Source organism: Desmodus rotundus, chromosome 4, assembly GCF_022682495.2.
Source record: "Desmodus rotundus isolate HL8 chromosome 4, HLdesRot8A.1, whole genome shotgun sequence".
Classification (NCBI taxonomy): Eukaryota; Metazoa; Chordata; class Mammalia; order Chiroptera; family Phyllostomidae; genus Desmodus; species Desmodus rotundus.
In genome coordinates this window covers 30,223,980-30,238,332 of record NC_071390.1, presented here as the reverse complement: position 1 = coordinate 30,238,332, position 14,353 = coordinate 30,223,980, and the positions used below count along the sequence as shown (strand labels likewise).

At 37.5% G+C, this 14,353-nt stretch overlaps 1 protein-coding gene across 6 annotated transcripts in view; it reads left to right on the top strand.

The window, feature by feature from the left end:
• Positions 1 to 9,098, top strand: part of KIF20B (kinesin family member 20B) — a 73,692-nt gene extending 64,594 nt beyond the window's left edge. For 3 of the 6 annotated variants that reach the window (XM_045197783.3, XM_045197781.3, XM_053923185.1), the window contains exons 31-35: positions 68 to 133; positions 1,724 to 1,825; positions 2,440 to 2,590; positions 7,571 to 7,713; positions 8,854 to 9,098. In XM_045197783.3, coding sequence (XP_045053718.2) covers positions 68 to 133; positions 1,724 to 1,825; positions 2,440 to 2,590; positions 7,571 to 7,713; positions 8,854 to 8,931 — 540 coding nt within the window. In that variant the 3' untranslated portion in view covers positions 8,932 to 9,098. The remainder of the gene's footprint in view (positions 1 to 67; positions 134 to 1,723; positions 1,826 to 2,439; positions 2,591 to 7,570; positions 7,714 to 8,853) is intronic. The other 3 variants (XM_045197785.3, XM_024563415.4, XM_045197782.3) reach the window with 2 other exon arrangements.
• The last annotated feature ends 5,255 nt before the right edge of the window (positions 9,099 to 14,353 follow it).

Below are 14,353 nucleotides of genomic sequence, written 5' to 3'. Positions count from 1 at the left end.
GTTTAAAACTAATTATAAACTCCAGCATAATAACTTTATCTTCAACATTTTTTTTACTTCTTTAAAGAGTACTATATTTTCAAGACTGTGGAAGAGAAATAGTATTAACCATACTCCTGAGGCTCTCTGTCAGGTAATAAATTTGCTAAATGAATATTATTCGTAAATAAATATTCATTTCCTGCTACACCTGGAACACCTTTAGAGGTTGTTTTGTAGAGCCTTAGTTAACTTTTATTCTATAATTTATATTTAGTACATTTTAGATACAATTAAAGTACTAAATATTTTAATTTTATCATCTGTGTTGACTTTTCCTTGATTGATTTATTTTTTTAGGGAAAAGGAAAATCTGTTGTGTACACAGAGTGTTAAAATACAATTATTCATTTCACTGTTGGTTTATACTCTCCTATACTCTCCATGTGTGTTTGAGATGTGCAGGTTGTTGTAGGCCAACCATGTAAAAGTCAGAAGTTTTCATTGATTTGCTAGCTCTTCGCTGCTGTAATAACCTGAGGTCCTCATGAAAGTCACCTGCACAGTGCTGTATTCGGTTCCAGGGAAGACATCAAAGAGCTCTTTATCGATCAGTACAAGTGTGACGGAGTCACAGCTTTTCTCCTTTGTTTGCTTCCCACGATGCCATCTGCCTTCCCCTTTAAGGAAGTCTGTTTCTTATGACCCTTCATGGCTTCTACTTGTGACTTGAATTCTGAGGTTCAGTCACGATCTTTTCTCTGCTGCTCTTCTTGCTTTTTTTCTTTTATGCTTGTAATCTTTGGTATAACTAGGATTTGTACAGTTCAGTTCAGGTAATAATACCACAAAAGGCTCTTCCTAACATGTCATGCCTATTTAATAGGGAAGGCAATGTATTTCTTAGTTTTCACATTTTACCTGTGTTTATACTGAAGATTTTCATTTGTTTTGATTTTACTTTGTTTTCACTACTGCCAAATTTCAGTTAGAGATCTTAGACACAGATGCTTTGTGGGATTTGGGAGTTGGAGAAGGGCAGGTATACTGCTGTGCTATATTTTATAGATGGGGTTCAAATAAAAGGTGCTATCCCCTCTATTCTTCTTCATTTAGCTCATAATTTCATTTTATAGGGTGTGTGAAAAATCCATACTTTCAATCATTTTGCAATATATACATCTATTGTCACATTGTGTATCTTAAACTTACATATATTATATGTCAATAATATCTTTATGAAGTTGGGGAAAAATTTATACTTTTAGTCAGGGTTTCTCAACTTCAACACTGTTGACATTTGGTACTAGATATCTTTCTTTAAGGCGGCTGTGTTGTGCATCATAGAGGTGTTCAGCAGCGGTCTGGCCTCTACGCACGAGTTGCCAATAAAACTCCACTTCCCCCAGCAATGACAACCAAAAATGTCTCCAGACATGCCAGTGTCCCCTGGAGTCAACAACCACTCCTGGTTAAGAACCATTATCTCCCTTCCTTCCTCCCGCCCTCTGTCCCTCATTTCCCCTCCCTCCCTCCCTCCCTCCCTCCCTCCCTCCCTCCCTTCCTTCCTCCCTTCCTCCCTCCCTCCCTCCCTCCCTCCCTCCCTCCCTCCCTCCCTTCCTCCCTCCCTCCCTCCCTCCCTCCCTCCCTCCCTCCCTCCCTTCCTCTCTTCCTCCCTTCCTTAGTCTACAGAAAGAAAAAAATTGTCAAGAAATTAACCAGTGCTGAAATATATTATTTTTAGGACTTGGTGAAATGTGAAAATAAGAAGAATATTACACCCAGAACTAATTTGAAGTCCCCTGTTTCTGAGCATAGAAATTCTTCTACCAAAAAGGAACAAAAGGTTTGTCTTTTAATTTGTTCAAAATTGACCATTTTAATAACTTACATTTATAAAGTAGAAGATGAAACTAATGTCAAATTTGGTTAGTAATTATCCAGTTATGTCCAATTATAACTAATGTCTATCTCCCATTTCTGTTCCTCTAATTCAGATTAGAACTAAGCTTTAGCATTTGGTCGGTAGCAGGTACTTCCTGATGTGTTCACTTCTCACTTAGCAGTCCACCTGTCACAATCACTTTGCCATTCTCTGGCTCTTTTATCCTTCTCCTCACATTCTTGTTTTTTTTTTTAATCCTCACCTGAGGATCATACAGAGAGGCGAAGGGAGGGGGCAGAGAGAGAGAAATAGAATACTGGCTGCTGGCCCCCCTTCCCCATCCCACAGCCTAGTTATGCGCCCCAACTGGGAACCGAACCCGTGGCCTTTTAGTTCACAGGAGGACGCTCCAACCAACTGAAGCATGCTGGCTGGGGCCTCCTGATAATTCATAATCACAAATCCCCTGCCTGAGAATTCATAACCTGTGTCTGGCCTCTTTAATTCAGCTGTGGCTGTAATTATTTCTTTCTAAAATTCCTCATCAACAATAACCAAAAATGTTTATTTATTAGGTTTCCACACGATCGTCATCTCAGAAAACATACTCTTTACGGAGTCAGGCATCTGTAATCAATGTAAACTTGGCCACTAAGAAAAAAGAAGGAACACTACAGAAATTTGGAGACTTCTTACAACGTTCTCCAACAATTCTTCAATCAAAAGGTGTGTAGAAAATAAATTAAATGTCCTTTCATTCAGTATAGGATATTTCCTAATATCTGATTGGTATAAACTCAACAAGGGTTATTATATTTCAAACATACATTACATCATCCTGTGTTAGGTACTGTGGGAAGAAACACGAAGGATGATGTGCCTAGGTGTTGACTGAGTAGTAAAGGAAGTCCTGTATTTAAGTAATCGACCCAGAGCAGGCTGCTTAATGTAGTTACAGGGATACAAGCAAAGTGCTGTGGTAGTACTGGAGAGAAATGAACTATCCTAATTAGGGACTATGGGAAGGTTTTATAGAAAGATGGGATTTAACCTAGTAATTGAAATGCTGGCAGGATTACACCTACTAGAGATGGTGGTTGTTGTTAGTATAATAGTATATATTCTAGTGTTTTTTTCTGTGTGTAGATAAACATTACCTATTCATACAAATCAAAAACATCTATAAAACCTGTTGAGTTTACTTAATGCTTTTTTTCAATTATGGACAGGTGCTCCAACCAACTGAGCCACACTGGCCAGGCTAATGCTTTTTTTCTTAGCGACATTAATATCTGTTGTGTTAATATATGCTCAGGTGTACACTTTATATCTACATGTATACATAAACATATATACATAAACATTCACACACACACACACACACTCATATATCTATAAGAGGGAACAGTTTTGACAAGGTAGAATGCTAGGAAAGTATAGGGAATGTGCAGGCTATTCCAGGTCACAGTCTGTGTCTGGCATGTAGAATGTGGAGAGATTATTGGGAGAGGAGGGTAGGTTTTCATGAGATTACCTGAGTGATAGCAGTAGGATAAATTGGAGAGTAGAGGCAAGGAGAACAAGGAGGGGTAGGGATATAAAGGCAGGGGACAGTTGAATTGATTCAGATAGGTTGTGTAAAAATGCTTTCTGTAAAAACTTACACAGAGGTTCCCAAACTTTTGTGGTTCCTTAATAACTCAGTAATTTTTTTTTTCATTGTGCTCCTGCACCCAAAGAAAAACCTACTAGTTTTATCCATCTAGTACATAAGGCCAACCAACCACTGAGAATTCAGCTTCTGAAAATCCAGGTTGCAAAGATATGTCATCATCAAAAGGAATGTGATGCAGTACTTTGAAGCTGACCTACCCTGGGTCTCTGTTAGTACCCAGGGCAGGCTGCCTCACGTAGTCACAGAGAGGGGGAGGAGGGGGCCTGTGCTCCGCCGAGCTGCAGCGGGAACTGCCGACTTACCAGGCCCTTTTGTGTATGTTTTTCAAAAAATGTATATATTGTTTTAAAGCATAGTTTGCATAAGCATAGATAATACCTGGAGGGACAAATAGCAAAGTGTTAAATGTCTAAATTTGGAGGGGCAGAACTTGTTTTAGATTTTTAGATTTTCATGTATTTTATTTAAAGTATATTGACAATCACTTTGATGTCAAAAAGAAATATGTTTACAAGGAGAGGGAGGTACACATGCAGTAATTGACCCCCTTACCTGGTTGACTCGGCTTCTGAACAGCTTCTCTATCTACACACCTGGCATGGATTTTGTAAAAAAAAAAAATTTTTCTAGGAATATAAGATCCCTATTTTGGATTGTAGCTACAATACATAGCTGTTGTTAATCAGTTGAAAATATAAGGAAAAAAGAAAATTGAGATTAATTCATTATTTGGTATCACTGGTCTTCCAATTTTCTTGTCTATCTCCTACCCATTCAATACATGGGAAACAGAGTGGTCTTTTCAAAGTGCGAATTGAATTATTTAAGCTATAATTTCTTGTTTTCTTTTTCACTGGAATAAAAGTGCCACAAGTGCAAAATGTCTGTCTAGTTCACATTCTCAGCTCTTAGTATAGTGGCTCCAGGCCAAAATCCTGTGTGTGGTTTTGTTTTTAAAGACTGACCATTACAGTGGCTGATCTTTGTGTGGCAATTACAAAGGTTTTACTGGTTAGGCCTCCTGGGGGAGAGCCACACTCCCTGCACCAATCACTGCCGTCTCTGAAGGGAGTTTCAGTCAAGGACTCAGCCCAGGGTCCAGCCAGGCTCTGGTACATACCTGGATTCCTAGCCTAGGTGCCTTCATTTGGAGGCTTTTAACTGGGTGCCTTGAGCAGAGAACTTCCTCAGGTGTCTGCCAAAGACCTTATGACAGGGAAGGGGAGGCAAACTTGAAGACACCTTTCTTCATCCTAACTCTGTTTGCCCTCTCCTAGCCCCCTTGCCCCCCGGCCTCCAGCCCCAACGCCCGTGAAACAACAAGTGCGTAAGCCTTTTGTTCCTCTGGCAGTGAGATGGCCCTCACTTCTGTGCTAATCCTCCTCGCCTAGATCACTCAGTGTGCTGTGGGAAATAGGAAAAAGGGGGTGAGTGGGAGCTGGTGACTTCTCAGGAGTAGCTTCCTGCTTATTGTGTTGCTGTAAGTGCTTAAACCCTTTATTGTCACTTTCATTTTGGCTTGTCTTAATTGGCTACTCTCACACCTGGCAACTCACCTCTAAAGCTCAGCTGAGCCCTGGACAAGTAGACCCTCAACTGAGCGTATTTCCTTAAATGTTTTTTTCTATTTTTTTAAGTATATTTTATTGATTATGCTATCACAGTTTTCTCAATTGTTCCCCCTTTATCCTCCCTCCACCCTGTACTCCCCAACCCTCCAGCACTCCCTCCCCTTAGTTCATGTTAATGGGTGGTACATATAAGTTCTTTGGCTTTTTCCTTTCCTATATCATTCTTAACCTCTCCCTGTCTATTTTATGCCTACCAATTATGCTTCTTATTCCCTGTACCTTTTCCCCCTGTTCTTCTCCTCCCCTTCCCCGCTGAAAACCCTCCATGCGATGTCTATTTCTCTGATTCTGTTCCTGTTGTAGTTGTTTGCTTAGTATTTGCTTTGTTTTTTTTTTTTAGGTTCAGTTGTTGATAGTTCTGAGTTTGTTTGTCATTTCACTGTTCATAGTTTTTGATCTTCAATTTCTTAGATAAGTCCCTTTAACATTTCATATAATAAGTACTTGGTGATGATGAACTCCTTTAACTTGACCTTATCTGGGAAGCACTTCATCTGCCCTTCCATTCTAAATGGTAGCTTTGCTGGATAGAGTCATCTTGGATATAGGTCCTTGCCTTTCATGACTTCAAATACTTCTTTCCAGCTCCTTGTTGCCTGTAAGGTTTCTTTTGAGAAATCAGATGATAGTCTTATGGGAACTCCTTTGTAGGAAACTGTCTCTTTTTCTCTTGCTGCTTTTAAGATTCTCTCCTTATCTTTAATCTTGGGTAACTTAATGATGATGTGCCTTGGTGTGTTCCTCTTTGCGTTCAACTTCTTTGGGACTCTCTGAGCTTCCTGGACTTCCTGGAAGTCTATTTCCTTTGCCAGATTAGGGAAGTTTTCCTTCATTATTTTTTCAAATAAGTTTTCAATTTCCTGCTCTACATTTTCTCCTTCTGGCACCCCTGTGATTCAGATGTTGGAACGTTTAAAGTTGTCCCAGAGGTTCCTAAGCCTTTCCTCATTTTTTTGAATTCTTGTTTCTTCATTTTGTTCCAGTTGGATGTGTATTTCTTCCTTTTGTTCCAAATTGTTGATTTGAGTCCTGGTTTCCTTCCCGTCACTGTTGGTTCCCTGAATATTTTGCTTTATTTCACTTTGGGTATCCTTCATTTGTTCTTTCATTTTTTTGACCAAGCTCAATCAGTTCTGTGAGCATATTGATTACCAGGGCTTTGAACTCTCTATCAGATAGGTTGGCTATCTCCTCATCGCTAAGCTCTCTTTCTGGAGTTTTGCTCTGTTCTTTCATTTGGGCCCTATTTCTTCCTCTTGGGGCACCTGTTAAGTTGTAAGGGGGCGGGGTCTTAGGTATTCACCAGGGCAGGGCAACCCTCCTTGCTGCGCTGCGGGTAGGGGGGGTGGTCCAGAGAGGGAACAATTCAGCTCACCTGCTCGTCTCTAGCCCCACTTTCCAATGAACTCTCATGTGAGACTGGGAGTTTCTCCTACCATGACAGCCCCTGCCGTAGTCCACAGTCAGCTGTGAGTCTGTTTCCTGTTCAGCCAGCCCTGCCCCAGTGGCCCGCCGCCTCGCCGCAGGTTCTCTCCGTCTGCCCTGTCTCACTCCTACTCGTCCGGTTGGTCTGTTGGACTGTTTCTTTAATTCCTTGGTTGTCAGAGTTCCATGCAGTTTGATTTTTCTGGCACTTCTGGTTTATTGATTTTAGATTGGTTGTTACCCTCCTTTTGGTTGTGCAAGGAAGTGAAGGGTTTCTACCTACTCCTCCATCTTGGCCAGAACCAGCAACTTTTTTGTTTTCTATTTTTTAAAAACACCGTTTATTATATGTATGTGGATTTTTTTATCCAGGAGTTTTCCCAAATGGAAATTTACTTTATTAAAACCATTATGTACCTAGGAAAAAAATAAAACAAATGTATAAAATAAGAAATATAAAAATTCCTATTCCACTTCCTAGAAGCAATAAACTGTTAGCAATTTGCTTTCTATCTTTTACTGAGTGCGTATGTGTGTGTGTGTTAACTACAAGTAAAGGACTCATAATTACGAACTACCTTTACTTAGTAATAATGTGGACATCTTTACATGTAAGTACTGAACAAGATCAACCACCTTATTTTTAATGCTGCATCGTCCACTATTATGCATCCTGCTTTTTTGTGTAACATAGCGTAAACCTCCTTCAAATCATTAAAGATGGATGAGTTTTCCTGGTGGTACTATAATTTACTAGTCAGACGATATTTTACTTATTTGTTTTTGCTCTTAATCATTACTTTATTAGGCATTTAATTTTTTGTTTGTGAATTGTCTATTCATGTCCTTTCACCATTTATAAATTATAGTGGTTTTCTTTAATTTGGTATGTTTTTGCTTTATTAAGAATTTTAAACCTCTCCAGTTAGAAAATTACTTACTCCAGAACTTAACTAATATATATATTTTTTATAGCAAAGAAGATAATTGAAACAGTGAGCTCTTCAAAGCTCTCAAATGTAGAATTAAGTAAAGAAAATGTATCTCAACCAAAACGGGCCAAACGGAAGTTATACACAAATGAAATTTCATCTCCTATTGATATATCTGGCCAGGTGGTAAGCTACTTTCTCAGTTTTCTTAAACATAAAACTGTTTGTGTTATTTTAAGTTCTTGTACTCATAACATTTTGAATTTTGTAATTGTTTGAATTTTTACTCTTTAGATCAAATCTCTTAAGACATGCTTTAAATGTTATACTTCTGATATCAAATGTGTTAAATTTATAGTAATTAAATATAAATGTGGCATTAATGCATACAGATTTCATACATCTACATTTATAAACTAATCAGAAGAATTTTAATTCCATCAATAAAATTATCACTGTTTAGTAATTTATTTGCTCCCAACATCTCTTTTTCTTGTTATCTTTATCACAGAGTTGTACAAATCTGGGCCTAAGTGCCTGGTAAAAACACAGAATTGACATTCAGTCATTTCCTCCCACCTTTCCTCTAGGGCTTCCAGGTTCTATTGAGAAAAGACTGTGGTTTGTCACCAGGACTCTCTGACTCATTCTCCTCACTCAGAACAGGCTGTGCTGTTACAGGGAAAGTTCTGATTTTTTGTCATGCTTACATTTGCCTAGTGGATGAAAGTGAAAATAGAAAAGTAATTAAAGGAAAAGCTTTCAGCAGGAAATGGCCAAGAAAAATCAGGGGAGAGAGGTTTTTTGCAGCAATAGCTATCAGATATAAAATAGATGCTTAAAAGCAAGTGGCAAAGAATTGGGGTCAATTAGGACATGCTGTTAGAAGTACTATTCTCTTCATCACTTTTTGCCCTCTGTCTGATTAGCACATAATTTCCTCCCTTGGCTGAAACTACTTCTTTTTTAGTTGCCATATAATGCTTTTTCAACTTTGAAAGTTATATAGTTGCTGCAAGAGATCATTTCTTAAAAATTACTTGAGTCACAAGTTTCTAAACATTTTAGTAAGTATTTCAGGCTGCATATGTCCTTAATTTAATATAGAAGGTAGATTATTTTAATTCTATAATTACATAGTATTGAAAGAATCTTTTACAAAATCTATTTAGGAAGCTTTTTTTGGCAGAAGATATTATTCCTGTAGTCCAAGAGGACAAAGCAATATACTGTATCTATTTCAGTTACTAAGCACATGAACATACCTTACTAATTATAAGTTTTTAATTTTATTTATTAAAAAAATTATGTAATTGTTGATTTCAGATTTTGATGGACCATAAGGTGAAGGAAAGTGATCATCAAATTCTCAAACGACGACTTCGAACTAAACTAGCCAAATAATTCACTATGGTGAATGTTTTAATGTAAATTTTATATTCATAATCATTGTAACTTGCACCCTGATTTTAAAGATAGTTGTATATATTATGGCATTTAATCCCTCTGTGTATACATTGCTATTTTATACATAGTATACTTTTAATTCAATAAAGAAGATAAGTCAACAATAAATTGTCTGCTTTTCTAAGGCTTTTTTGTAACAGCTTCTTTTTAAACTGTACATATTTTCTCATTATCCCAGTGAGATACCATCCTGGGAAAGATGGTATTATTTTTCGTTTGTTTTTCTAGACATAGATGCCATAGGTTATTTGGTTTATTTATATTTAACAGCGTCTTATGAATTGTTTTTAATCTGTTAGGAAGTACAACTGATTTTGCATATCTCTTTGAATTATAGCTAAAATCCAGGGAATAAATGTGTACAGACTTCCTATTGCCCAAATATGTATATAGTAGTCCCCCCTTATCCACAGTTTTTGTCTCCTTGGTTTTAGTTACCAGGGTCAGCTGCAGACCAAAAATATTAAATGGAAAGTTTCAGAAATAAACAATTCAATAAGTCCTAAGTTTTAAAATTGTGCACCATTCCAAGTGGCATCATGAAATCTTACACTGTCCCATTGTGTCCCACCCCATCCCACCTGCTTGTGAGTCATCCCTCTGTGTGGCATTGTCACCCTCTGTCCACCCCTCCCATTAGTCGCTTGCTAGCTGTCTTGGTTATCAGATTGACCCTGGTAGTATCACTCTGCTTGTGTTCAGTAGTCCTTCTTTTACTTAGTAATAGTCCCAAAGTGCAAGAGTAATGATGCTGGCGGTTTGGATAAGCCAAAAAGAAGCTATAAAGTGCTTTTCTTTAAGTGAAAAGATGAAAGTTTCAACTTAATAAAGGAAGAAGAAAACCGTATGCTGAGATTGCTAAGATCTACAGTAAGAATGAATCTTCTATTAGTGAAATCATGGAGGAGGAGAAAGGTGCGAGTGTTGCCTTCACACCTCAGACTGCAGCAGTTTTGCCCACAGTGTGTGGGAAGTGCGTAGTTAAGATGGGAAAGGCATTACATTAGTGTGTAGAAGGAAACAGAAACAGAACATGTGCTCCAACTGACAGCAAGGAAGCACTGAGCCTATACAGATTCCAGCAAGGGATCCCCTGAAACGGGCGACCACATTCACATAGCTTTTATTACAGTGTATTGTTATAATTGTTCTAGTTTATTTTTAATTGTTACTCTCTTACTGTGCCTAATTTATAAATTAAACTATCACAGGTATGTACATAGAGGAAAAAACAGTATATATTGGGTTTGGTGCTATCCATGGTTTCAAGCATCAACTGGAATCTTAGAACAGATTCCCTACAGACCAGGAGAGCTAATGTATATGCATAGTTTAGAAGAACAATCTGGAGTCTTTAACTAGAATATCTTATCTTTTATAATCTAATAGAGTTGGCTTTCTTATTTTTCCAGGAAATAGAAGATCAGAAGTAGAAAGTTAAAAAAGGAGATGACATCTAGAGGTCAAAAAACATTGATACCTACAAATGACAGAATTTTAGACTTGCAGGCACGTTAGGAATGTGCTCTGTTAATTTCATAGATGAGAAAACAGACCTATAAAGTTTACTTTTTATAGATTATATAGCTAAAGTAAACCAAGCTTCTCTTTAAAAAAAAAAAAAAAAAAAGAGGCAAAAAAGCATACAGACCTCAAGAACTATTGCCAAGTGGAGCTTTTTAACCTAAGAGCACACATAATCTAAAACCTTAAAGGCTTCATTGGATTTTAGCATTGTTTACTTTATTGAATGGTGATCCTAATTCAGGAAGAAAAATTGTATTTGTTTTCTTGTTTAGGAGGTAATACCATGTTTAGGGAAAATATCCATCAAAATAGTTACTTATGTAATCTCTTTAATCACTGAAATGTTTTTATTACGCTACCTGGTTTCACTATGCTAAAAATATATACAGTTGACCTCATTATTCAGAGAGTCCATCTTTACAAGTTTTCTTACTTGCTAAAATTTATTTGTAATCCCCAAATCAGTGCTCTAGGCACTTTTGTAGTCATTCTTAGACATGCACAGTGTGGCAGAAAGTTTGAGTTGCCCACCGCGCACGTTCTCCGCTAAGGTCGAACAATGTGAACGTTGCCTTTTTTTCCGGCTCTCAGACTAAACAAATGTCCACATACCTGAAATAGACTGAAATCACTGCTCAGCAAGATCTGCAAGGGAGACAGTTTGCCAAATAAAAGGACTTTAGAAACATCTTGGGCTTTCCACAGATTTATACAAAGCATTCATAAATTGAAAGTAGGAATCCAAATACCCACTGGAATAAAAACACCAGAAGATGCAGCACAGTCTCTACAACTGTGTTATAATGTGTGACATGGAGTCAAAAATCAGTAGATACGGAGTCAAAAGTCAGTTCATATGGAAAGCAAAATAAGTCCCATAGTAAAAAAAAGGTCATGAAAAACTGACATGGCCCAAATTGTGTACATTGCAAACAACTTTTAAGAGACTATTAAGTGCATGTTTAAGAATTTAAAAGAAATGTTATCTCAATGAGTGGGGAATCTACGTAGGGAATCTCAGCAGGGAAATGGAAGGGATAAAGAAAAATGGATACCCTGATTGGTGTGGCTCAGTGGGTTGGGTGTCATCCTGCAAACTGAGAGGTTGGTGCCTGGGCTGAGGGCCAGGTCTCTAGTTGGGGGCATGCAAGAGGCAACCGATTGATGTTTCTCTCACACAGCAATGTTTTTCTTCCTCTCTTGCTCCCTCCCTTCTCTTTCTAAAAATAAAAATCTTAAAATCAAATGGACTTGTTACAATGGAAGAGCACCACAAATGAAAACCCTGGATAGATTTAACAACAGATAAAAGATGGCAGAAGAAAGTGTTAGTGAACTTGAAAATGGATCAATTCAAATCCAATCTGAAGAAGAGATTAAAGAGAGAAGATTGGAGCCTCAGGGTCTTACAGAACAGTACTACTTGGACTAGCGCACACACGTGATTGGAGATCCGGGAGAATAAAAGAGTGATAACAGAGCAGGAAAAGCGTACTTGGAGAAAGAATGGCCAAACATTTTACTAATTTTGTGAAGGAATGTTGAAGCTCTGTATATCCTAAAAGAAATCTGAAGAAAACTACACCTGTGAAGATAGTCAGACTACTGAATACCAACAGTAAAGAGGAAATTGGAAAGCAGAGTGATCAGCAAAATCCTGAAAATCTGGAGAAGAACAACATATTGCGTACACGCTGCTTACTGGGAGAAAATACTGCAGTGCATAAGTTAAACAAGACATACATAAGAATATATAAGAAAACTGTAACAACACAACCAACCCCATAAAAATCTGGTTAAGACTTGCATAGATGCTTCATAAAGGAGACACAGGCAGTTACCATGGGGAGGCAAATTAAAGTTACAGGTAGAGGCAAAATTACAGTGAAAGAATGTTACGGTTTTCCTAGTCTACCTATCAGATTGTGCTTCTCCTCCCAGCCGCCTGGCTTCCCTAATAATCTTGACCTTCCTCCCATTGCTGCTCTGGAGCAAGATAAAACCATTCTAGCTATTTTGTACTGTTTGCAGCCATCATTGCAGCCATAATCAATGTATTTGCAGTTTATTTAAACTGGGCATTTTTTCTTCCCTTTCATCGATTTTGTAAAGCATAGAATCTGTCAATATATCTGCTTTGCAAAATCCCAAACAGTGACCAGAATGGCTAATTAGATTCTTCAAAGCCCTTCTCTGAACTCTTTCTGAGAGTTTCTGTCTCACAGATACACACAATAAAGTTTGGGAAGTTCTCTAGTTTCCCAAAACATGAAACTCATTAAGGAAATTTAGGCTTTCCTTAGATGTTTAGTGGCCATACAGGCTAAATTTCCATAAATGGGAACTTTTATTTTGGCTTTCTGAACCTCTGGGTTGAGCTAACAGCTTAATCTAACTAATAGTACACACAATATAAATTATTTTTCTCCATAATTAGCTAAAAGTTTGGTCAGTTTAGTCTTTTGGTTCTAAAACTAACTTTTATTATTCCATGTGCGTGAAAAACGTAAATCCACATATACTAGCAAACGGGCCTTCTGGTATGGATTCAGTATGGTTAGGAGGTTCTATATACAGTTTAACTCAGATTCATAATTTGTGAGCAGTTTGCACACCAATTTAGCAATGTAATGAGTGATGGTTACTAGTCCTGAGAAGCTAGAGCAGATAGGCCAGGGGCCTAGCTAGTACGTGATTCGAGAATGCAATGTATATGCTAACACTTAGTCTCCTCCTCTGTGTCCCTCCCCTCCCCCTATATTATCACCAGGTGTCATTTATTTTGGGGCTTTCCTAATCTCTAAATAGCCATTTTAAAACTTACTTGGCCGTGAACAACCACAGATAACCATTTGCAACATCAAAAGTCATTAAGACATTCAAATGATGTTAATTATTCCTGCCCATGAACACAGTATATACTTCCATTTATTTGTATTTTCTTCAGTTTTGTTAGTTTCTTATAATTTTCCGAGTACAAGTCTTTCACACTGGTTAAATTTATTCCTAGGTTTATGCTACCCAAAGCAATCTATAGATTCAACACAATTCCTATCAAGATACAAATGGCGTATTTCACAAAGCTAGAAAAAAATATTTCAAAAATTTATATGGAACCACAAAAGATTTTGAGTAGCCACAGCAGTCTCGGGGGAGAAGAACTAAGTTGGAGGGATCACTCTCCCTGACATCAAACTATACTACCAGGCCATAGTAATCAAAATGGCATGGTACTAGCATAAAAACAAATAATATTTACAGAACAGAATAGAGCCCAGAAATAAACTCATGCTTTTATGGTCAATTAATATTCAACAAAAGAGGCAAGAACATACAATAGGGTAAAGATAGTCTATTCAATAAATGGAGTTGGGAAAATTGGACAGATATGTGTGAAGAAATGAAACCACTACTTTCTTACACCATACGCAAGAATAAACTCAAAATGATTTAAATACTTAAATGTCAGACTTGAAACCATAAAAATTCTAGAAGAGAACAGGCAGTAAAATCTCAGGCATTTCTCATAGCAATATTTTTTCTGCTATATCTCCTTGGGCAGGGGGCACAAAAGAGAAGATAAACAAATGGGACTACATCAAACTAAAAAGATTGTGCACAGCAAAGGAAACTATCAACCAAATGAAAAGACAACCCACTGAATGGGAGAACATGTTTGCCAATGATGTATCTTATGAGGGGTTAATATCCCAAATTTATAAGGAACTTACACAACTCAACACCAAAAACAAAAGCAAAACAAAACCAAAAAATCCAATTAAAAAATGGGCAAAGGGCCTGAATAGACATTTCTCCAGAGGACATACAGATA